Source organism: Lutra lutra, chromosome 5, assembly GCF_902655055.1.
Source record: "Lutra lutra chromosome 5, mLutLut1.2, whole genome shotgun sequence".
NCBI classification, from domain to species: domain Eukaryota; kingdom Metazoa; phylum Chordata; class Mammalia; order Carnivora; family Mustelidae; genus Lutra; species Lutra lutra.
In genome coordinates this window covers 120501057-120524926 of record NC_062282.1, presented here as the reverse complement: position 1 = coordinate 120524926, position 23870 = coordinate 120501057, and the positions used below count along the sequence as shown (strand labels likewise).

At 35.8% G+C, this 23870-nt stretch overlaps 1 protein-coding gene across 5 annotated transcripts in view; it reads left to right on the top strand.

Annotated features, from left to right (window-relative positions):
• SKIC3 (SKI3 subunit of superkiller complex) overlaps positions 1-23870 on the top strand; it is a 90699-nt gene that overhangs the window by 11367 nt on the left and 55462 nt on the right. For all 5 annotated transcript variants that reach the window (XR_007127429.1, XM_047729876.1, XM_047729875.1 and 2 more), the window contains 15 exons: positions 1471-1614; positions 2888-2979; positions 3418-3493; positions 4034-4174; positions 6730-6828; positions 6937-7045; positions 13947-14087; positions 15654-15755; positions 16566-16705; positions 18988-19074; positions 19343-19446; positions 19911-20037; positions 20909-21088; positions 21399-21523; positions 23578-23831. Coding sequence is in view for 4 of the 5 variants with exons in the window: in XM_047729876.1 (XP_047585832.1) it covers positions 1471-1614; positions 2888-2979; positions 3418-3493; positions 4034-4174; positions 6730-6828; positions 6937-7045; positions 13947-14087; positions 15654-15755; positions 16566-16705; positions 18988-19074; positions 19343-19446; positions 19911-20037; positions 20909-21088; positions 21399-21523; positions 23578-23831 (1921 nt within the window). In the remaining variant the exon portion in view is untranslated. The remainder of the gene's footprint in view (positions 1-1470; positions 1615-2887; positions 2980-3417; positions 3494-4033; positions 4175-6729; positions 6829-6936; positions 7046-13946; positions 14088-15653; positions 15756-16565; positions 16706-18987; positions 19075-19342; positions 19447-19910; positions 20038-20908; positions 21089-21398; positions 21524-23577; positions 23832-23870) is intronic.

Here is a 23870-nt window from a genome sequence, read left to right as displayed (position 1 = left end):
TGACCTGACCTGAAGGCAGAGGCCTTAACCCACTGAGCCACCCAGGCGCCCCGAAGTGGAGTTTTTGATACTTTTTCCGTCTTAGAAGTGGGGAAGATAGGTGTAAATACTGTCAGATTTGTAGATTTGGGGGTAGGAAAAGAGGAATGTTCCCCTCTGATGTCTTCTATTTTCTTAGTAAGGCATAAGCTGAGAGTGGAAGAAGAATTGTATAGGAGGTTTGAGATAAAAAAAAAGGTATGAAGTAGTTGTTATGTAACTTACTAGTGGGGATTGAAAGGACTGCCAGGCCCTAATGAATGTCCATCTGAAGTTTCATGTTATTGAAGTGAAATCAGTGAACTGAGTTTTGTGGTTTCTCCCTTCATGTTCAGCTTCTCAAGCTTAGTAATGGGCATGCTGGGGTTCAAGTATGGATGTTGAGAAAGATGATGGGGAAGAGAGGTGAAGGAGTTGAGGATATTCGCAAGAGAGGGATGACAGTGGTGGGTCATTGGAATCTAAGCTGGAAAAGGAGGGATAAGAACTGAGAAGTGGGGCGATAGTAGAATAAGAGGGGGGTCAACTAATTGGACATATCAGAGGTTAAACAATTGTCAGCTTTGGTAGTTACCACATTGTTAGTTTTTTTGGCAGAAAACATTGTTGGATAGAATGGAATTTGTGCTGTAGAATGATGAGAGATGGCTAGAAGTATCATGTGGATGCGCAGAAACACAATAATCTGACTGTCTCAGCTCATGGAAATATTCTTATTTTCCCTAGAATAGGCAAAATCTTAAGAGCTAATTATCTACTAGATTTAATTAGCTACTAGTTTTGTTTTCTGTCACTAGAACATCTTAGTTTTCTGTTTCAGACTTTCACTTTAGTGAGTACCTGTTCTTGCTGAAAGCAGTAGCTCTACATATAATTTTTATTCTCGTTGACAGGTGGTATTTAAACATTCATTGCCTCTATTTATTTTGAACATATGTGGTATAGTCACATTGGGGTCAGTCTACCTCCCTACCTTGTTATTTCGATGAAAAATCTGTCTGATAGTTGGAAATGTTATCACAGTGCAGGACAATGTGGGTGTTGGTTCGAGTGAAACGGTAGAGAAAACAGTTTTGTGAGTTTACTGGTAGCAGTGTGGAGTGGAGGCAGCAAGATGGTCAGGTGATATGAATAGTCTTAGTGTTCTTTTTATACATAGTATTTTCATTTTCAAGGAGGATGGGGAGGCATCAGCATTGCTTGGGCAGCTTTTAAAATATATACCTCATATTTTAGACTCCTTACAATTATCAATCCAATCCACCTCCTTCTCTCCTTGAGGAAACTGAAGACCAGAGAGGTTGAGTGGCGTTCTGAAGATCGCCCAGTTAGTGGTAGACCCAGATTTCCTGACACTCAAGTAGTCTTTTAGTTGTTTGTTCATTAGCTTTCAAAATTTAATGACCCGTTCTTTTAATTTTTTTCCGCCAGACAGTGTTAAAACAAGAGAAAAATAACTATAACGCCTGGGTTTTTATTGGTGTTGCTGCAGCCGAGTTAGAACAACCTGATCAGGCTCAGGGTGCCTATAAAAAAGCTGCTGAACTAGAGCCAGATCAATTACTGGCTTGGCAGGTATGTAGATTTTGTTTTCCTGTATTATGGTAAATTTTTTGCCACATTTAAAAAAATATAGGTAGCAGCTTTTAAAAAAAGTCATTTAAACTATTATTTACCCCATAGAAGAAAAAAGTTTTAAATGTATTGGTCTTCTAAACCTGAACATTAGTTAAAAAAAAAAAAAAAATGCCTGTGATGCTATTTAACATTATTTGACATCCAACCCAATGGATTATTTTCAGAGGTGAGGAATGGAATTCAAATATGATTATGTAAATCTCTAATTATGTGTGTATATGAAAGACTTACCAAGAATATTCCTTATGCTTATTCAAGGGAAAAGAAATGAATATTAATATGCTTTCTAAAGGTAAGATATTAAAAAATCTGCAAATCTATGTATTTGAATGAAATTCTTTTTTCTTATTTAAAGTTCTTCATATTCTATGTTGGCTTCTCCAGCTTTTTCATCTTTAATAAGTTTGTTTCATATCTCAATTACATCTTAGAAACTGTGATTAATAGGCAGTAGACTTGGGAGAACATGAACCTGTTTGTCTCACATTTATGTGAACAAGAAGATGAGAAGGGGTATCTGGTAACACACTTAGAGAGATGCCTGCTTTTATTATGTATTGATTGATTTAAGATACCTGATCTTTCTTTGAAGCAAAGAAGACAGTTTCTACAAAATACTTAGATTTTTTTTTGACCATATAGAAGTAGTGTCATATAGTAGTAAGAGTTAAGATTTTTTGTTGTGAAACACTTAAATACATTTTCAAAGCTCTTTTTAAAGGTCAGTTTATTTGAGACAGAGAAAGAGAGAGTGCACGCATGTACACATGCATGAGCAGGGAGGGGCAGAGGAAGAGGGAGAGAGAATCAGGCAGATTCCTGCTGAGCATGGAGCTTGACTCAGGCCTCTGTCCCAAGACCTTGAGATGATGACCCAAACTAAAATCAAGAGTTGCACGCTTAACGGACTGAGCCGCCAAGATGCCCCCACTTCAATATATTTTCAGAAGTAAAGAGAATGGTAAAATGAGCCCCTCTGGCTATCACCTAGCTTCTGTAAAAATCCACACATGGCCAGTATTTTTTCATCTATGCTTTGATCTACTTTCTCCCACCCTAATTATTTGGAGGCAAATCCCAGACATTATTTTATTTTTAAGTTATAATTTTCTTTATCATAAATAATCTTTATATATCGTCACTTTATTTAGCAAAATGAATGTGAGAGCATTAGACTTTTTAGAATAATTTCTACTGTTTCCTATTTTAGGGGTTAGCAAGCTTATATGAGAAATGTAACCACATAAATGCTAAGGATGATTTGCCTGGTGTTTACCAGAAGCTCCTGGATCTTTATGAAAGGTAATCATTGTATGGGGAAAGGCCAGTGTCTTTAAAAGCTTTAATTTGAATAAACTGATTAAAACTTCCGTAGAAGTACTCCAAACATTTACTGGGAATTGAGAAGCATTTTTCTTTCATACTGTTGTTACAAAATCTTTTGCTTGTGATTGAAATAAAATCAAAACACTAATAGTAAGAGGATTGACTAATTTGGGAACTTTGATATAATTTTCAGGTAATATGATGGAAGATATTATTTCTTAAACCTTCTCTTTTTTAATGAGAGGCTCATTTTATAAAATTTTCCTGTGGTATGAAAGAGGATATGTTCTGATTTAAAATAGTACCTGAGAGTAGTATTATTGGGATATTTTAATTTTAGTATCTTAAGCCCTTGGTTGTTTTCATTAATCAGATTCAAAATCCTTTTTTTTTTTTTTAATTTTTTATTCTAAGTGTTGACAAACAGAAGTGGTGCGATGTCTGTAAGAAACTTGTGGATCTGTATTACCAAGAAAAGAAACACGTAGAGGTTGGTTAATGATTTGGTGGGGTAGTAGACTTCTTTTACTAAAGCCATTATTAGAAGAAAGCTTTCATTTAGCTTAAGGGAAAATTTAAACAATTAGTATGTAGTGTGATATTAAAAGAATATAGAGAGATATTATAAATTATAGTGTTTTGAAACTAAATTAAATTTCAGGTTTTAGTTATTCTAACTTCCAGACCTTTTTGAAACTGGGCAGGGATAAATAAAATAAGTAAAAGCATCATCTATAGAATTTAGTGACATATTTATGGTGCATTTGTAGCTGATGCTATAGTTACAAGGATTGGGGCATGTAGTCATTATTCCTGTTTCCACTCTGTTACATTAGTTGTACTTCTAATATAATGGCTGTCTGCATTTGCCCAGTCACCATAGTTCTTGTGGAGTTCATAATAGATGAAGTTCTGTGGTTTTGCTATTTTTATGTATTAGCAGATGAAAAATGTTTTTATTTGTAGATTTTATATTTCTAATTGGCGTTTTTGATATTTAAGATAAAAAAAATTTAAATCTCCTTGATAGGTGGCCCGAACATGGCACAAGTTGATAAAGACACGGCAGGAGGAAGGTGCAGACAGCCAAGAGCTTCACCAGCTGTGGAAGAAATTGACTCAGTTGCTGGCTGAGAGTACTGAGGATCAGAATAATGAGACCCAGCAATTGGTATTGACCTGTTTATTCCCTGCAGTTTGTATCATGAATATTGATCATTTAATTGAATTTAGCAAATGGAAATAGAATACTATAGAAAAGTACCATACGTTAAAATTGATATTTTGTAAGTATTCAATTTATTTTATTTATTTTTTTATGTATTTTTTAAAGATTTTATTTATACGAAAGAGAAAGAGAGAGAGCACAAGCAGAGGAGCGGGAGAGGGAAAAGCAGACTCCCCGCTGAGTGAGGAGCCTGAGGTGGGGCTTGATCCCAGGGATCATGACTTGAGCTGAAGGCAGATGCTTAACTGACTGAGCCACCCAGGCGCCCCTACATGTTCAATTTTCAATTCATAGTGGTTCTTGCTGTTAAAGTCAGAATTATTTCCCTGCAGTCTCATACTAAGTCTGGACAGAGTGGAATTGGTTTTCAGGGATCGCAGTTTACTTCCCTAGGTTCATACTAATCCAGTAAATCAGTTATTTAATCACTGTGAAAAAGAAACGTGAAATTGGCTTTCACAAAACTGCTGTAATTTCTAAAAAGTTGTACTTACTTAAAGGTATGTGTAAAGGTATGTTTCTTTAAGTTCATGAAGTAAGAGTACTAAATTACTTTGAAGTTTAGCAACTCAGAGCATTTTATTTGAAGTATTTATTTAGGGTACTTATATCTAGAAATATATTGGGATAATATTAAAAAATATCTCCATTATACTTTTTTATATTTGTAAGTTTAAAAGTCAGCTTAATTTCTTATTATTGTATATAGGCATTCAGTGTATATTTGTGCAATTGAATGAACTTTTTGAATAGAAGCAATTATAGACTGAAGTACATTTTTGTACTTTGAAGAAGTACATTTTTTTGAATGTTTGTTCATTCACTTATTAATCCTTTTTTCAGAAAATATTTGTTTTATGTAGAATCTATTATACATGTCAGGCAGTGTCCTAAATAAATGCTGAAGATAAAAATAGAAGAGTATGGTTTGCATTTGTTTGTGTGTTGGTTTATCTGTGTATAGGTTTAGTTGTGGAAAAAAGTTGGACAGTGACAAAATTAGGTGAATTGCAAACTTAAATCATATCTTCATATGACTTCATTATTTTCATTGAAAAACTATAGGTTATCAGAATATCAAACATATACCAAATGCCAAAATAAGTAAAAAATTTTTTAATTACCTGTTCTGTGTTCCTCCATGAAAGAGAACTAATTATGCTTGTCATTTTAAGAATTGATTAAAAAAATATTTTATTTATTTGACAGAGATCACAGGTAGGCAGAGAGGCAGACAGAGAGAGGAGGAAGCAGGCTCCCCGCTGAGCAGAGAGCCCGATGCGGGGCTCGATCCCAGGACCCTGGGATCATGACCTGAGCCGAAGGGAGGGGCTTTAACCCACTGAGCCACCCAGGCGCCCCTTTAAGAATTGATTTTTAACTGTTAAAGATAGTAAGAGGATTTTGGGGTGGAGTTATTTCCATCTTGAATTCTAATGATAATTTTGCTTATTTAAGTGTGTTCAGGAAAAAATATGTCACCTGATTTCCAGATGGATTAATTGCACTACTATTTTTTGAAACCCTTGTGCTAAACTGCATACGTTAGGCTTCCCTTTTTGCAAGGTCATTAACTTTATCAGAGGAGTAAAATTTTCTTCATTTGTGTAGACTTTATATCATACTTCATAAAGAAATTTGGAGGTAGTGAACTATATTATGAGTTTTCATTTCAAAGTCATGGAGGGGCTTGTGGGTGGCTCTGTCAAAACATATGAGTTTTGATCTCAGCTAAGGTCTTGATATCAGGGTCATGATTTCAAGCCCCACTGGGCATGGAGTTACTTTAAAAAATAAAAATAAAAATAAATGAAGTCATGGAAATTCATTTTTTAAAAAAAGTAGGACTTGTGTAACTAAATGAATGATATTCTTTAAAGTGCTTGATCTGGGTTTTAGTATTGTTCTTGCTCAAAACATATTTAGAAAGCTTCTTTTGGAATTTTCTTCAAAGTCATTTAGTAGTACTGGATAAGAAGTGATCTTATTATAGTTCAGTCATATTTCTGGTTTCCTTTTTAAAAGTTTAACTTCACAAATTTATTTAAGATTAAAGATTTGCTACCACTGAAAATATTCCAAGGAACATACTGGTGATTTCAGTAGAGATGTTTTAAAAATGGTCTGATTAGTTGCAGTTACACAGGTATATAAAGAAGACTATACCTCTCCAGTTGACTATTTCCTAGGGAACAGTGACCACTTAAAGAATGTTTTGTTAAATTCATGATACTAATTTATAGTTATCCCTCATTAGTTCAGTGCAGTCTCCTGCCAGTTGGAATTAGATTGTATTCTAAATGCATAGACATTTTTTCCCTCATAAAAAATTGTCAGGTCCAGACAATATATAGTACAAGAAAACACGAGATAGTAAAATACATTTGCAGTTCGTTAGTTGAGGTGGTATATTGTATAAGTGAGTCATATACATTCAGCTATTTATTACATTTGTCATTTCAGTGTGCTAAAGATGATAGCTTTTTTGTTTGTTTCAGCTTTTAGCTGCTTTTGAGAATGCACTGGACTTATCAGATAAGATTCCTAGTGAAGATCACCAAGTACTTTATAGACAGTTCATTCACTGTTTATCCAAAGTAAGTTGATTTTAAAAATCTCTAATGTGACTTTTACATTCTCATTAGGAAGGTGTTCACAAGCATATTTTACTATTACTTAGTTTATTTTATTTTTATATTTTCGAGTTTCCTCATGAGACCGCTAGATTGAAGAAGGCCTGTGAAGGAATGATAAACATCTATCCCACTGTACAATATCCATTAGAAGTGCTTTGTTTGCATTTAATTGAATCAGGTAAGTTCTTCCCTATTATATTGTATGTTCTTGAAGTAAATGGGAACATATGGGAATGTTGTTGCTATCAATCAAAAATTGTTTCAGTGCTTACCCTGTGTAAGGTGTTGTTTGAATAATTCTGGACATACAAGGAAGTACAGTGTGTTATCTTTGTGCACATGAAGAGGCTAATTAATGTAGAAAAGTATAATAATACAGAGGAATAATGAATAACTGAGTTCATTGTTGATCAGTGAAGGCTTTTGGAAGATAGGAATTGAAGAGAGTCTTAAATTTTCCTCAGAAATTAGATAAACAGGAAGAGGTGAAAGGTATGCAGATGGCATGAGCAGAAGTATGGAGCTAGGCTGCAGTTTTTAGGACTAGTAGAATAGTTTTATTTGCTCTAGTGGAAGGAATAAGTAAGATGGATTTTGGTTGAATAGGTTGAATTATCTTGCCTACGGCTATAAATGTCATACATTCTCAGCATTGATGTTACAGTGTCACAAGTCCATGGTTATAGATGCTGTGGTACTGTAAAGTAATGAAGTTTGTGAAGGATCTACTTGTTTAATGAAATAGAGCAGATTCGAGTCAGAGTGTATGTCTAAGCTTATGCCTGGTGCTCTTCTTTGTGTTCTTTCTTGGAGGGGGGAGGAGAGAGAGCTGATGACAGCTAGCATGCTGGGAGTTGTCAGAACCTGTGCCTGTGATATCGCATGCCCAGGGCTGGTGTTCAGTTAGTTTACAGGAGATTGACCTCCATGGTTTTCACACTGGCCTCTGTCCTCTTTGTCAGTATCTGTGCTGAATAGATTTTTACATAATTTAACTGTCGCTCATGTCCATGCCTGTATTCATCTGATGAACAAAATTCACAGAAATCAGTCATTGAAATAGATCAACAGTACCAGCACCGATGTGTTAATGATTATAATGATTATAAATTTTGCAGAGCTTTACCAATTTAATTGTTTCATTTTGTTGCTAAAGGAGTATACACCTGGGAATGCTTTGTGTGTTAATGACCATCGCAGGTTTCATAATAGAAAAATTGTTGAAAACTAGTGATAGAGGTAACTGAGGGAGAATGCCTGTTGGAAAAGTATTGTTGCATCTACCTTGGCTCTCCCCACTTTAGCTTTCCCTTCTAAGTCCTACTTAGGGGAATCCCCCCCCCCCCGACGCCATGTCTGAATTAAAATTCACTATTATCTTAAGAGTTGGGTTTTTTTGGTAAGAAGTAAGTGGATCCCCTTTACTTTAACTGAGTCAGAGATAGACTTGTAAGAGTACTTTTCACTAATGTGAGATAAGAAATACCAAATATTGTAGTGAATCAATTTATGAAGTATAAAGTCAAACTAATAGGGTTTGTGGGATAGATTGTATAGAAGGTAGACTAGATTGGGTAGACTAAATGATTTTGTGAATGAATGTACTGGGACTATGACAGTGGCAATAGAAAGTAACAGGTGAATGAAAAAATTAGAAGAGATTTGTTAAGAGGTAAAGGGAGGGAGATTATTATTTTACTTTTAGCTCTCTTGAAAAGTTGGCCTACTTTGCAATGATCATCCGTAAGAAAGTTGAGTTGTGGAGAGGAGAGGTTAGTAGACATTCAAAGGGAAATGCCTGTCTGGCTTGCAGGTGAGAGATTAGTACTAAGGCTAGACATAAGGTTTGGAAATAACTTGCGTGTAGATCCAAGTGAAGTGTAGTGGGTGACTTCAGAGGATGACTAGAGAGCAAAAAGCTGAAAACTATGTCTTGGGTGGTGCTGGCTGGCTTGAAGGGAAAGGCTGGGAAAGAGGAAAGTAGGAAACAGAGAAGCAGAGAGGTCAGACAGGAAGGTGGTGGAACCTGATACGAAGCAACAGAGAAGGCAAGGAAAGAGCATTTCAGAAAGGAGATCTGTACTGACAGTTTGAGCAACTAACCTCAAAAAATGAGGATTTATTTATTTATTTATTTTTTTTAGGGCTGTATTTTCTAACCGAAGTGATTGAATTAGAGCTTAGATTTCAGTGATGGGAAAAGAGTAGGAAGAAGTGGGTAGCAGGTATTAAAACAATAATCCAGGGATTTGGCTGACTGCAATTAAGGGAGAGGAGGAAGAAGCATGCAAAGGGGTTGGTAAGTTTTTAGAGGAGTAGAAGAACTGTGGTAGTGTTGCCTGGGAGGAGAGGTTCAAGAAGAGAGGGCTAATTAACACTGTGAACTTCGTGTTGAGGTCAAGGAGGATGAGACATAGTAAGAGACTTTCAAAATGAGGAGCATGCTTGTGAATTTTTGTGGGTTTTTTTCCCCCATTGACAGGGAGTAATTCCAAAATTCATCTAGTTTTTCCCGATTTTAACATGATTCCCATTACATTCCCAAGATAAATGTGCTGATTTCGTAATTAGTCTCTGGTACCCATTCCTCCACCCTTTTTCTACTATTACAATTGCTGTTGAGAAACTAATGGCCGGTGTTACCGTTTTCTTCTCTATTTTCTTTCAGCTATTAATGATCTGTACTGTTCCCTCATTTTTACCTGGTCACATGCCAAGTGACACAAGAGGATACTTGAGATTTCTTTTTGAGAACTGATTGTGTGCTTTATCAGTTAGCACACATATGCCTATAATGTGGATTTGTTGAATAAGTATGGCCCCCATATTAAAAAAAAACAAAACAAAACAGCTACAAAATTATAGAAGAAACTAAGTCAACAAAGTCTGTAGAGTTTTGCGCATGAATTAAGTATTTGACAATGCATTCTAGAATATACAGATAGCAAATGGGTTATGCTGAATGATTAGAGAGTGTGTTGGTTTATATGAAAATAATCATTCCTGGAGAGGGTATTTTGCAGAATTGAAAGAAAGAAAGCTTTATATCCTGGTAAAGGGGAGTGGGTAGGTGGATATTTACATACATGGTACACCAAGGAAGAGGTTTTTTTTTCCTGTGGAATCATTGGTTGTGAGAATCTGTGGGATGGAGCCGATCAGGCTTAGGTACTTTCTAAGGTAAGGCATTATTCTGGGGGTAAAAGTTAAATACTTAAACTGCCAGACAGTAGGAAGCTGTGCTTAATGATTTCTTTTTCTTTTCATTGCTCCTCTAAACCAAACTTTCTGTGTATGAAGAACTTCTGAAACTATAAGGTATTTAAAGGCTGATCTATCCTCCCCCAGCGTGCTTTAGTTTCGGCAGAATTTTCTACTTCACAGCAGTTAATCACTGGGTTCTCTCCCAGTGGGAACAAATGTATTTCATTCTCCTTTGTCCTCCTTTGCATGTTGAAACTTGAAGATTCATTTTCAAAATGAGTCAGTTTATAAAGCTTCACATAACCAGTAGTGAATAGCTTTCACGGTTGTCAGCTGATGAAATGTTATTTCATGCTAAATGACCTTTTTGGGTTATTTTATTTTGCTTTATATTTGAAATGGGGGAGAATAAGAAAGCTTGGTTCTTCAAATCCAAACATGAAAGAGCTTATAATTTTGTGCTTTGGAATGTTAGAAAATCCAGATGAAAAAAAAAAAATGAATACATGCTGTTTTGTCCCCCCCACCCCCACCCCAGGCTAGGTTTATTTAAAAGAAAAATTCTACAGTAGTGATCAGTTTCTTTGTGATGTCAGCAATTAATTAGCTTTTTTTTTTTTTTAATATTTTATTTATTTGACAGAGAGAGAGAGAGAGAGAGATCACAAGTAGGCAGAGAGGCAGGCAGAGAGAGAGGGGGAAGCAGGCTCCCTGCCGAGCAGAGAGCCCGATGCGGGGCTCGATCCCAGGACCCTGGGACCATGACCTGAGCTGAAGGCAGAGGCTTTAACCCACTGAGCCACCCAGGTGCCCCTAATTAGCTATTTTTAAAAATCATCTTTTTTTTGTGGTAAACTTTAGGAAACAGGATTCTCATGGGTATTACTTGGCATCTACCCTGAATCTCTTCAGAACACCTTTCATTCTTAGAGATTTAGCATTCATCAGCCCCAAATCTAGCTTGCCTATTGACAGACAAAAATAATATTGTCAAACTTGTTTTAAAGTTTTTAAGTCTGGAATCTTAGAATCTTTTAAATGTTAAAAAGAACAGGTAAGTTAAAGAAATGATTTTCTTTCTTTCTTTTTTAAATTTTTAATTTATTTGACAGACAGAGATCACAAGTAGGCAGAGAGGCAGACAGAGAGAGAGGGAAGCAGGCTCCCTGCTGAGCAGAGAGCCCGATGCGGGGCTCGATCCCAGGACCCTGGGATCATGACCTGAGCCGAAGGCAGAGGCTTTAACCCACTGAGCCACCCAGGCGCCCCAAGAAATGATTTTCTATTGAAAAAGAAATCAAGTATATTTCCTCTCTGTTTCTATCCTCCACATACTATTTAGCTAGTATGAGTTCTCAGCAAGAGTTAATATGGAGAAGAGGATTGAAAACTGAAGCTTTGGAATATCCCTTGTCTCTACAAAGGATCAGTGATGTTGTTACTACTTGACAGTTTTGGGGAACACTAGAGAAGATTCCTCTAAGTATCATTTGTTCTTGGTCGTATGTAGAGAGTACATTTCCCAAGGACTAGAACATTGGCTCTCCAAATCTCTTTCGGTTTCTGTCATTGTGCTCCCAGATAGTAAGGAAGATTTATCTTATCTAGAAGTTTTTCATGTTCATCTTAGCCTTTTAGAAACAGTTTTCCTCTGCCTACCCCCAGTTTGTCTACCTGTGTGAGTTTTTAGGTACCCTGCATATGGGTAATCATTGGGATGACGCACGACTGACTTTTCTTTCCATCACAGGTGTGTTTTCTATAATAAGGGTGGTTTATGTAGCCAATTACGTTTCTTAGGAATTACGTTTCTATGGGGTAAGATAGTTTTGACTCAGCTAGAAGTTGAAGGTAAAATTTTAATAGCTGTTTTGTTTTCTTTTTTAGAATGATGATGTTTTTAATTTTCCATAGTAATTCTCAAGCATTATTTATTAATAGACTAAGCCTTTTAGTACATCAATTCATAATGGTATTCTTAAAGGATCATTGCAGTATTTAATGGATGCCTACTGAGTACAAGATGCCATGCTAGTCCCTACCCTCCAGAAGTTACTGTTTAGCTGTAGAGGTGAGGTACTAACTGCAGTGCATATATAAGACTAACAATAAAGGCGGTATATGGTGTTGGTAAATACTATAGGCCTGTGGTTCTTCAGATATGGTCTCTGAACTTGTAGCAGTCGTATTATCTGGGAACTTCTTTGAAGTCCCAGCTTTCAGGTCTGACATTTAAATCAGAAACTTTGAGATTGGGGCTTAGCATTCTCCAGGTGATTCTGATATCTAGTTGAGACAATACCACTGGTTGAAAAAGGAAGGGGGAAAAAAAAACCCACTGGTTTGCTTGAGAAGAGGAGGGTATATGTTACTAGGCATGTCTGCTTTTGGAAATTACATTTATGGAGGCCATAGTGAGAACATATTGACAGAAGGTAATTCATGTCTAGAAGCATAATAATTGTTGGTTGAGGTCCTTTTTACTGGCTAACTAAAAAAAGTAGTATTTCTTCCAATTGGTTTTCAAAGCTCACCAAACAGTATTGAAGTTTTAATTCTTTTTTTTTTTTTTTAAAGATTTTATTTATTTATTTGACAGAGAGAGATCACAAGTAGGCAGAGAGGCAGGCAGAGAGAGAGGAAGGGAAGCAGGCTTCCCGCCGAGCAGCGAGCCCGATGCGGGACTCGATCCCAGGACTCCGGGATCATGACCCGAGCCGAAGGCAGCGGCCCAACCCACTGAGCCACCCAGGCGCCCTGAAGTTTTAATTCTTTAGCCATTAAGAATTCCTTGAATTTTTGGTACTAATTTGGATTTATAAATCAATGTATAATATCATAGATTATGCATTGGAGTGTATCTGGTTTTGAAAAATTTGAAATGTATAACCTAAATGGTAATATGCAAGGAATTTATCTTTGACATCTGAGACTGAAGGAGTGGTTCCCCATGTGGTCTGGAGGCACAAGTTTTAAATAGATAGTAAAGCATCAAGCTGCTTTTTCAAACAAATTATTTTTATTTGTTCCCCGTATTTACTGCTTCAAGCTATAATTTGTCTTAATTAGTTTTTAAGAATTTTCCTATGTGATTAAGCAACTTATTAAAATGCTGAGTACTCTTAACAGTTTATTCTCAAAGCAGAAATCATATTTTCTACTTGTTTTTGTGCTTTTCTGGGAATGGAAATCCCGAGATTGAGTTTGGAGAAAACGGAAACATAACAAAATAAATAGTGTTTTCTAAACTAAATTATTTTACCAAAATAAATTTGAAACAAATGTAGGCATTGGATGACTATTACATAGGTTTAACCATTAACTTATATAGGAAAAGAAAGTTTTTGAAAGAATGCAGAAAAGTACTGCTAAACTTGTAAACCTAAGAAAATGTAACTAAGTTTTTGTACAGTATCTTGACAAGTAGTCTGTCTTTTGGTCGTAGGATTCTGGAAGAATCCACCCAATTTGACATCCTGGCTGCTACATCTCTAGCAGCACGGTTGCCCAAGGAGAGAGGTTGGCGAAGTTACTGTGGAATAGGAAAAGGAGAGCTGGCAAGCAGGAGGCTATGTGTCTTAGAGCAGTGGCAAGTAGGAGTAGGTTTCTTGTTTGAGTCTGACTTTAGGTTCAGTTTACCCATACCACAGTGGGTAAAGTGGTTTCTACCTCCAGTATTTAAGAAGATGAAGAAGCATAATTTTTTTAATGATATGTTAGTATTTTTTTGTATTGTTGGTCTACTTAAGTTTCAAATTCCTGGAGTCAGGATATGGTAGAGGATGTGTAAGACAGCATTTGAGCTTAAAGTACATAAGATTAGGCAATTGGAAATTTGGAGTATGTATGCTAATAACTTCTCTTTTTTTTTCCAGGCAGTCTTACTGATGAAGGACAGCAGTATTGTTGCAGATTAATGGAAATGGATTCCAGAAGTGGTCCAGGCTTCATTGGTTTAGGCATTAAAGCATTACAAGACAAAAAGTATGAAGATGCTGTTAGTAACCTAACAGAAGGTAAGTGTACAGTATAAAGCATATAACATGAGGTTTAAGTTGTGAACAAACTCAAGGGTATAACTGCTTGGGGTGCATTAAATTGAACACAACCCAAGGAAGTGTTGAAGCAACATCTGTCACAAGTAAGAAGACAGGGAAATAGCCCTCAAGGCAGTGTTTCCCTGTGGGGTTAATACAGGAAGCTTTTATTCAGTGTATTAGGGGGTGTGGGTAGAGAGCTGGTATACACATTAAGAAACTTAATATATACATACTCTCTTCCCCTGCTTAAAACCTTCCACGGGTTTTCAGCTGCTCCTAGGATAACATACAAACTCCTTTACAAGGTTTGCAAACCTCTTGAGTCTGATTTTTTGCCCTTTCCTGCTCCCATGCTTCATTTTCAAAGATAATGAGTCCATATGCTATTAATTAGGCACTTTGGTTGAGCTACATGTGTCTGTCTTGTTAGCATGCTAGTGCATACATTGTATGTTCCAAAAATGGCTGAAAACCTCATCCACAGCAATAAATCTTATTATTATAGTGAGCTAAACATAACTTCAGGATTACTCAGGTGGGCTTTGGTGCAGCCCTCAGCTCCAAAGTGTCTCAAATTGGCTCATGCAAAAGGCTATCAGTTAAAACATCTAGCAGGTTCCTGCGTCGGATCTGTTGGTTGTGTGAAACAAAACATATTCCTTCCTTGTTTTTGTCCCTTCCCCTTCTGCTCATAACTTTCAGCCCTCTGATCTGAATAGTTCTCCCTCACATCCTAGCTAGCATAGTCAGTAGGCAGTTATCTTTGGGCCTTTCTATGAGGAATGTATATTTAAGATAGAAGTAAAAAAAATATATACTCTGGAGTTTGCTTAGGTCTGGATTCCAACTAATTTCAAGACCTTGAGAAAACTAAGTAAATTCTTTGTCTCAATGTTTTCATTTGTAAAATAAAGATATAGACATAGATATAGATATAACATAATTATGTTATAGGAATCTTTAGGAATCTTTAACTTACTTTTGTATGTATGATGTTTGTGGATGAACTCACATTCGAATAGAGATATGAGTAACAAATACCAGCTTAGGGTAGGAGGAGCATTTTAAGCCAAGAGTCAAATAGCCTGAGACTGAGAGCACAGCTGGAATTCAGGGTAGTTCAATGACATTGAGAATGACCTATGGGAGCAGTAAGAGTCAAGAAAGGAGACTGGAGAGGGGCCTTGCACACTTTGTGAAGGAGTTTGCATGTTATCCTAAGGGCAGCTGGGAACCTGTGGAAGGTTTTAAACATGGGAATTCCATAATTCCATTTGTATTTGTAGAGATATTCTGGTTACAATGTAGAGAATTAATTAGAGTGGGTGGCAGGCACTTGCAGTGGTCTGGGATAAAGATGGTGGAGATGGGAACTGAAGTAGCAGTTGTAGAGAAATGGATTGGGGCATGGAATCAACATTGCAAATAATTATATATGAGAGACAAGGGAGAGGAGGGGTCTGACTTGGGGAGTAGATGGTGAGCCACGTATCTCAGTAGTCGTAGAAAGCTTGGATTTTGTGATTGCTTTTATCCTTTTAGGGTTAAAGGAAAGCCCTCTTTGCACAGCTGGATGGTATCATCTGGCAGAAGTCCAAGTTAAAATGCATAGACCTAAGGAAGCTGTTCTTTCTTGCAATCAAGGTATTACTGACATCTGTAAGGGTGGCCAACCCTGTTTCTTTTCATATTAAAGAAGAAAAAGATAGTGGTTTAAAGAAACTTACATGCTTTATTTTGTATTTTAATTTACTGACCAATTTAAATTTCATTGAGATGGTTAAATAATGCCAAGTGTATGTGCATGTTGTGGATGATCTTTTAAACTAACAGTATTTTTCAAAGGATCCCTGTACTTGGAATTTTGACAGTCAGTTTAGGCTTGTGTGGAGGTGCTCTGTCTGTAATAAGGCAGTTTCTAGTGCGTCCAGAACTTCAGGAGCTTTTGATTTCTCTGATGTAAATAAGAGAAGTCTCAAGCATCTGGAGCCTACTTGAATGTGGTCAGATGAGTCATGTGAGGGGATAGGAAATCATAAAAAGTGGTTCACTGCTCTTGACCCAGCCGTTGGCCTAGCCTCTGTAGTTGAGAAAGAGTTCAGCCTGGTCCATATGAATTCATCTTCTTTTCCCTCAGTATCCCTCATTTGCTAAGTTGTATACTGAAGCTTTGGCTAACCTTTGTTGTGTAGCAGATATAGATAGCCATTGTATTTCAGGATGTTCACGTTACATAAAGATAGAGATTTTAAATTTAGTTCTGTTCTGTTTTAAATGCAGATATTTCCATAAAGAATTCAGGGAAGAATTTATATTTGGCTCTGAATTATTCTTCATGTATGTTGTTTTGGCAATTTATTCTTATTGTGTCTCCAATTTATTATTTATCACCCATAAGAAGAAAAAAATGAAGTAATATGGTTGTCTTCATTCAGATGTCCTTAATTTTGTCAGCTCTGAAGAACATAGACAATCTTGGTGTGTCTGGTGGCAGTCTTCATCAGAAGAATCTTTGTCTCCGTTTGAAAGCAGAGGCTTTGATTAAACTCTCAGATTATGAATCTTCAGTGGAAGCAATTTGTACTCTTAATCAGGTAGTCTTACCAGGTTTTTCCCTCCAACTTTATTTTTTCCAGTCAACCAGGCATCAACCACTCTCTCCTTGTAAGTATTTATTTTTAAACAGATTTTACGTTAGAGGTATGAATTCATCACATCAGCATTTTCTAAATCATTCACACACTTGGAAACTACTGAAGTTATTTGTTTACCTTTTGGTTAAGTACTTACAGTGTTCTTCATATGATGCGATTTCTTTCTTTAGTCTTGTTCTTATTCTCCTTTTGTCTTTTGGACCTCTAAGGCTGTTACTACTTGATTATTATTAATTTGAGATTCTAAATTTTTTCCTCCTTTGGAGTTTATAGATTACTGATGAGAACAATGAAGGACACAGTAGCTTCATTGTAGATAGTATTATTTATTTGTTTTTCAGTCTAATAAAATAGAAGGAGATTGATATAGAAGGAATGAATAGAAGGAATCCTATTTTTTTTAAGATTTTATTTATTTATTTGATAGAGACACAGCGAGAGCAGGAACACAAGCAGGGGGAGGGAGAGAAGGAGAAGCAGGCTTCCCGCCAAGCAGGGAGCCTGATGTAGGGCTCAATTCCAGGACCCTGGGATCATGCCCTAAGCCGAAGGTAGATACTTAACGACTGAGCCACCCAGGTGCCCTAGGAATCCTATTTCTTAATGTTTTTTGTTCAAGCAATTTGAAAATCCCTGGCAAAAAACTAGTAAATTGTGAATCATAACAACATGGTGCTTTTAAAATTTTTGTTGCCTAAAGGCTATTTTGGTCTAAAATTAAAATTATATCACTCAGTTATTGTGGAGTTTTGAATTTTTAAAATATTGTTTTGTATATTTCAAAGGACTTTGCATTTCATAATATTTCATTAAAATTAGAACATTTGTCATCATCCTTCAAGAACTATTATCTTAATTTCTTATTTTCTACTTGCCTTCTACCAGTAGTGTATTTTGTGTGAATGATTTGAGGAGGTCTTTTCAATCTTTTTGTTTGTTGCCCCCCCCCAACAGAAAAGTTTCTTGGAGAGCTGATAAAGTCCATGTCTGAAACAGAAAATATACAGGATGAGCCCAGGACATCTTAGAATGCTAGAAAGCAAGGAAACTATAAAAGACTTCTAGAATTATACTAGAAAGGCTTAGGAACTGCCATGGGTTGGCTGTCACTGTCTAAAGGGTAGTTTGAGCACCAGTAACTACTGTGAGTGGAAAGATATCAAATAGGTTTTAAGTTTAAATTCATGTATTCCAGATGGTACAAAAAAAAAATCAATAAAATCCTCAATTAAAAACTCTTTGGAGGATGCTAAGGAACCGTTTGGCAAGATTTGAAGTATTTATCTTGCCTTTTCTTTATGAACTGTTGCTCAGAATAATCAAATAGATAATGAGGGGGGAGGATTTTTTGTTGTTGAAATATTCCATCAATAAGGAAAGAAGGAATGCAGAATTTGAAGATCAGTGGTTGCTAACCAACATTACCCAAGAGAAAGAACCGTACATAACCAAGTACGTGTACGCGTGAAGTATTCCTGACAAAGCATCAAAACTGAATCACATTACGTGTTGAGGCGTAACTACTAATTTATAGAAGATATGGGGGACCAAAGGACATGTCAGGACCATGGGAATACATTCAGTAAAATCCAGACTCAGAAATTGTGACAAGTGGCCCATATTTTTCAACAATTAAATTGTAAGAGAGGAAAAAAGAATGGAAGGGAGCCCTATAGATTGAGACTTAAGAGACCGTCTCTTGAAATGCATATACCTTATTCAGATTTTGATTAGAACAAAATCTTAAATATTTTCTGAGCCAACTGAGAAATTTGAACACTTGATAATTTTTTGATGATAGTAAGGATGTATTGTTGGTTTTGGCGAGGTGTTTATAATGGTAATACAATTATGTTATATAAAAATGAACTTTTTAGATATATATTGAAAAGTATCAGATGAAAAGTTATAATATCTGGGGGTAATCTAAGAAGGAGTGTAGTGAAATGGGTGGAGGTATGGATGAGAAAAGATTGACTTTGAGTTTATAATTTTGAAGCTGGATAATGAGTACATGTGGGATTATTATACTATTCTCTAATTTTTTTGAAATCTTTTTGAAATTTTCTCTAATAAAAAGGTTATAAAGAATGAGTGTGTTCATAGTGTTAAAAATAAGGACCTGTATGTCTTTACTCTGTGTTCTTCTATGGTCATTCTTTAAAGCAAACATTGCTGCTCTGTGTTGAAAGAGACTTAATCTCTTTACAATTATTTTCTAGGTTTCTGATGCAAATAATATCCCAGGACTTTTGGTCCTTAAAAGCTTGGCCTATCTGAACAAAGGTTCATTAGATGAAGCTTCAAAGGTTGGTTTTTTTTTTTTTCATTCAAACTGGGATTTTTTTGGTGGGGGAGGGGCAAAGGGAGAAGGAGAGAGAGAATCTCAAGCAGACCCACTCCCAACACAAAGCCTGACTGGGGCTCTGTCTCATAACCTTGAGGTCATGCCCTGAGCCAAAATCAAGAGTCAGATGCTTAAACAGCTGAGCCACCCAGGTTCCCTAAATTGGGAATTTTTTTTAAGCTACAAATGACTTAATTTGGATAAAGAATTTACAGATATCTACTTTATAGATTATGGAAGACCTTCTCTCTTCTTACCCTGACCTAGCTGAAGTTCATGCCCTGGAAGCTTTGATTCATTTTACCAAAAAGGACTATCTACAAGCAGAGAAATGGTACGGATATGTTTAGACTGCACATAGATCTAGTCATATCTTAAGTTACTGTATTTCTCAAAAATTCAAAATGAGTAGTTTGATAAAGATCCATTTTGTGTAATATGATCTGCATAAGCATGAGTATTTTTAAGAAATGTATGTAACATGTAGCACAGTACCTGTAAGAAAATTCTTTAATGGGTATGAAATTTAACTAGCTGATCATAATGGTCAGTGAGTAGAACAATGTTTGATGTGTTCTCCTAAATGCTTAGCACACTGGTAAAGCTAAAAGGCATTGTGCTTTTATAAGCTTCTCTTCAAAAAATTTTTTTTCTCGTTGTGATCTAAATTCTAAAGTAATAACTTACTTCTGATTTAGTATCTTTGAATAACTCCAACTTTGTCCCAACCAGGAGTTTCCTACATTGTGTGCATGTGTGTGTGTTCTGTGTATCTTCTTACTTCCTTTGGTGACTTAGTTTTCAGAGAGCTATTAAGAGAGATGCTGAAGTTGCTGAATATCATTACCAACTTGGGTTAACATATTGGTTCATGAATGAAGAAACAAGAAAAGATAAAACAAAGACTCTTACCCACTTTCTAAAGGTAAAACAAATGCTACTATTCAATTCTTAGTTGAAATGGATTTGTAATAAAATAATAAATAATAATCATATAAGGCACTTAAAATTACTGTTTTCTGAACTGTTTTTATTTATTTTTTAAAATTCATTTATTTTAGAGAGAGAGCAAGGGCATGTGTGGGAAGGGCAGAGGGAGAGAGGGAGAGAGAATCTCAAGCAGACTTCATGCTGAGTGCAGAGCCCAATGCAGGGCTTCATCTCACAACCATGAGATCATGACCTGAGCCGAAACCAGGAGTCAGACAGTTAACGGACTGCACCACCTAGACAGCCCTGAACTGTTTTGTTTTTTTTTTTTTAAACTGGAGTTTTTTGGTGTTTCATCTCTCACACATTAGGTTTTGTGAGAATGTTATGTGGGTTTTCAAGGAGAAAATAAAAAATGTAAAAGTTACTTATTTCAGAAACACACATTATAGAAGATGGGACATAATTATCTCTGGAGAAAAATACTGTTTTTAGGTAATTTCCACTATAATATGGGCATATATACTTCCATTTGTTTAATTTCTCATATTTTAGATTTTAAAGATCTGAAGTCTTACGTTCTTACCTTGATGCATAAAAGAAGGTTAATGTACTAATAACTCTAATTTCACATTTATTTTTAACAAAGAAATAATGTTTTTACACTTATTTACATTCTGTAAGTAGTAACAACCAGTTCTCCTGTTGCTTTAAATCTTACATTAAGGGACATGTTGGCATATTTTTCTATGGTTAACAAAGATGTTCCATTTTTCTTTTAACCTATGTATTTATCTTTCGTGTTTTTAAAGAGAACCACACAGACAAGCTTTAATAATGTGTTGCTATCAATCTTTATTTCAAAGGCTGCCAGACTGGATCCATACATGGGCAGAGTTTTCCGCTATTTAGGTCATTACTACAGAGATGTGGTAGGAGATAAAAACAGAGCCCGTGGCTGTTATAGGAAAGCTTTTGAATTAGATGATACTGATGCTGAATCTGGGGCTGCGGCAGTTGACCTAAGTGTGGAGCTTGAAGAGATGGTATGTCTAATAACTTAAACCCTTAGAAATATTTCTAAGTTACTATTTTTGAAAGTTACTATTTTTTTTTTAATTTTTCTTTGTAGACGCAATAGAAATATTTTTGTCACTGTGAGGGAGTAAATTTTCTTTTCATTGGCAGACATGACATTACTCATCACTTATTTTTGAAACTGTAGTTTGAGTATATACCGGTGTAAGTTTAAAAAATCAGAAGCGGTAAATGGAAATATGTTTGGGTACTTTACATAGGTGTTACGTACTTTTATGGTATTTGAGATCTCTAATACTAGTCTTTTCTTAATTTCAGGAAACTGCCTTAGCTATCCTAACAGCAGTAACTCAAAAGGCAAGTGCTGGAACGGCAAAATGGGCCTGGCTTAGGCGAGGACTATACTATTTGAAAGCTGGTCAGCATTCTCAGGCTGTGGCTGAGTAAGGCACCTTATTACATTTAAACTATTAATTTTTTTTTTAAATTAAAGTCTTTGTATACCTGAAGTGGACTTCACAAGTTGCCTCATTCCAGGTTATATTTTGAGAGAAGGAATAGCAAAATTTGTTTATAGTTGATTGGTTCTTTTTATGTGCAAGACATTGAAATTGCAAAAATAAATTAAATGATGTCCATTTGTTAAGGAGGTAGCCATTCTAATGAAGTGAAGTCTACCTAGTGTTACACATATGATAGGGGCTCGGTGGAAACTTCAGGAATGCTAACAAGCTGAGGCTGATACCTTTGTTGTTCTCCCGGTGACATGCTTTGTTTTGGGGCAGGAGATGTATTTGCCAGCTTCATGTGCATGTGGTGCAGCTCATTTTTAGTCATTTGGTTTGAACTATACTTAAGAATAAATGAAATAGGGGAGCCTGGCTGGCTCAGTTGGTGGAGCATGCGACTCATGATCTCAGGGTCATGAATTTAAGCCCCATGTTGGGCACAGAGCTTACTTTAAAAAAAAAAGAATAAATAAAATATATTTAATAATAACAAATACATAATAAAAAGAAGGTGTAGGGGAAAGGGTTAAGTGATACAGCCTTAGCATTATAAAATAAATAAGTCACAGGGATGAAAAGTATAGCATACGGAATATAGTCAGTCGTGTTGTAATAACTTTGTTTGGTGACAGAGGGTAAATATATTTATCAACTACACTTATCATGGTGAACATTTCATAGTGTCTGTAAGTTTCAAATCAGTGTGTTATACACCTGAAACTAATATAATATTGTACGTCAGCTGTACTTCAATTTAAAAAAATGAAGAACAAAGACTTTCTATTTATAAGGAAGTATAACAGAGCCTTAGCATTTCCTAGTAATGAGAATATAGCATCTATCAATTTAATTAAGTTTATAAGACCTCAGTCTGTATATAAAGTTTTTTGGTTATACTGCAAGAGATAAATTTCATTACTACAGTTATACTGAAAAATTAAAATGTAAGTACTTAAATGTGAATGATCACAATTAATTATAAGCCTTGTATATTTTCTTTTCTTTTTTTTTTTTTAAAGATTTTATTTATTTATTTGACAGAGAGAGATCACAAGTAGATGGAGAGGCAGGCAGAGAGAGAGAGAGGGAAGCAGGCTTCTCGCTGAGCAGAGAGCCCGATGCGGGACTCGATCCCAGGACCCTGAGATCATGACCTGAGCCGAAGGCAGCAGCTTAACCCACTGAGCCACCCAGGCGCCCCTTGTATATTTTCTTTTTAGAAAGGATTAGAAAGTACCTTTTTTCTGAACCTAACAAATTGTTGTAGCAGTTTTTTTTTCCCTCCAATTTGTGAGAACATTAACAAATATATATATATATACATACATATATATATTTGGACTAAGATAAAGTTTCTGATTTATATCAATACCTAGAATATTGTGATATTTCTATTTTGGTGGAAGGGTCAGTGGGGGATTATTAATTGTCATGAGGCATTTGGAGATACATACCTATTCTGGTGGGAAACTGGAATTCTTTCAGATAGTCAAGGAAAAAGATTCTGACCAGCACTTGTTTGAAAAGTTATTTTGTTCTTATTCATTCCAAATTTATAATAAAATTTCTTAGTATTAAAATATTCAAGTTATAAAAATATATGTTCAAGTTGTAAAAGGAAAAGGTATAACTGCTTTATTTTTTTTTAAAGATTTATTTATTTATTTGAGAGAGAGAATGCATAAAGGGAGGAGGGAGGAGCAGAGAGAGAGAGAGAGAGGATCTCTAGCAGACTTCCTGCTGAGTGTGGAGCCCAAGACAGGGCTCCATCCCACAATCCCAAGATCATGACCTGAGCTGAAATCGAGAGTTGTCACTCAGCTGACTGAACCACCCAGTTGTCCCATATACCTGTTTTAAGTAGCACTTTTATAAATAGAAGGAACCATGGATTTGTGTGATTCAGTTGAATTATTTATTTATTTTCCTTTCAGATGTGGAAGTAGTTCTTTTACCTTTAGTTCACTTACTATTTATTGAAATTTTAGTTTACAGGCAGCATTAAGGGCAGACCCAAAGGACTTCAATTGTTGGGAGTCATTAGGAGAGGCATACTTAAGCAGAGGTGGCTATACGACAGCCTTGAAATCCTTCACAAAAGCCAGTGAGCTGAACCCAGAATCCACATACAGTGTGTTTAAGGTTGCAGCAATACAGCAAATCCTAGGCAAATACAAGGAGGCGGTAGCTCAATACCAGCTGATCATTGAAAAGAAAGAAGATTATGTGCCAGCTTTGAAAGGTAATTTTTTAATACCCCCTTGATTTTTGTGATACTGGA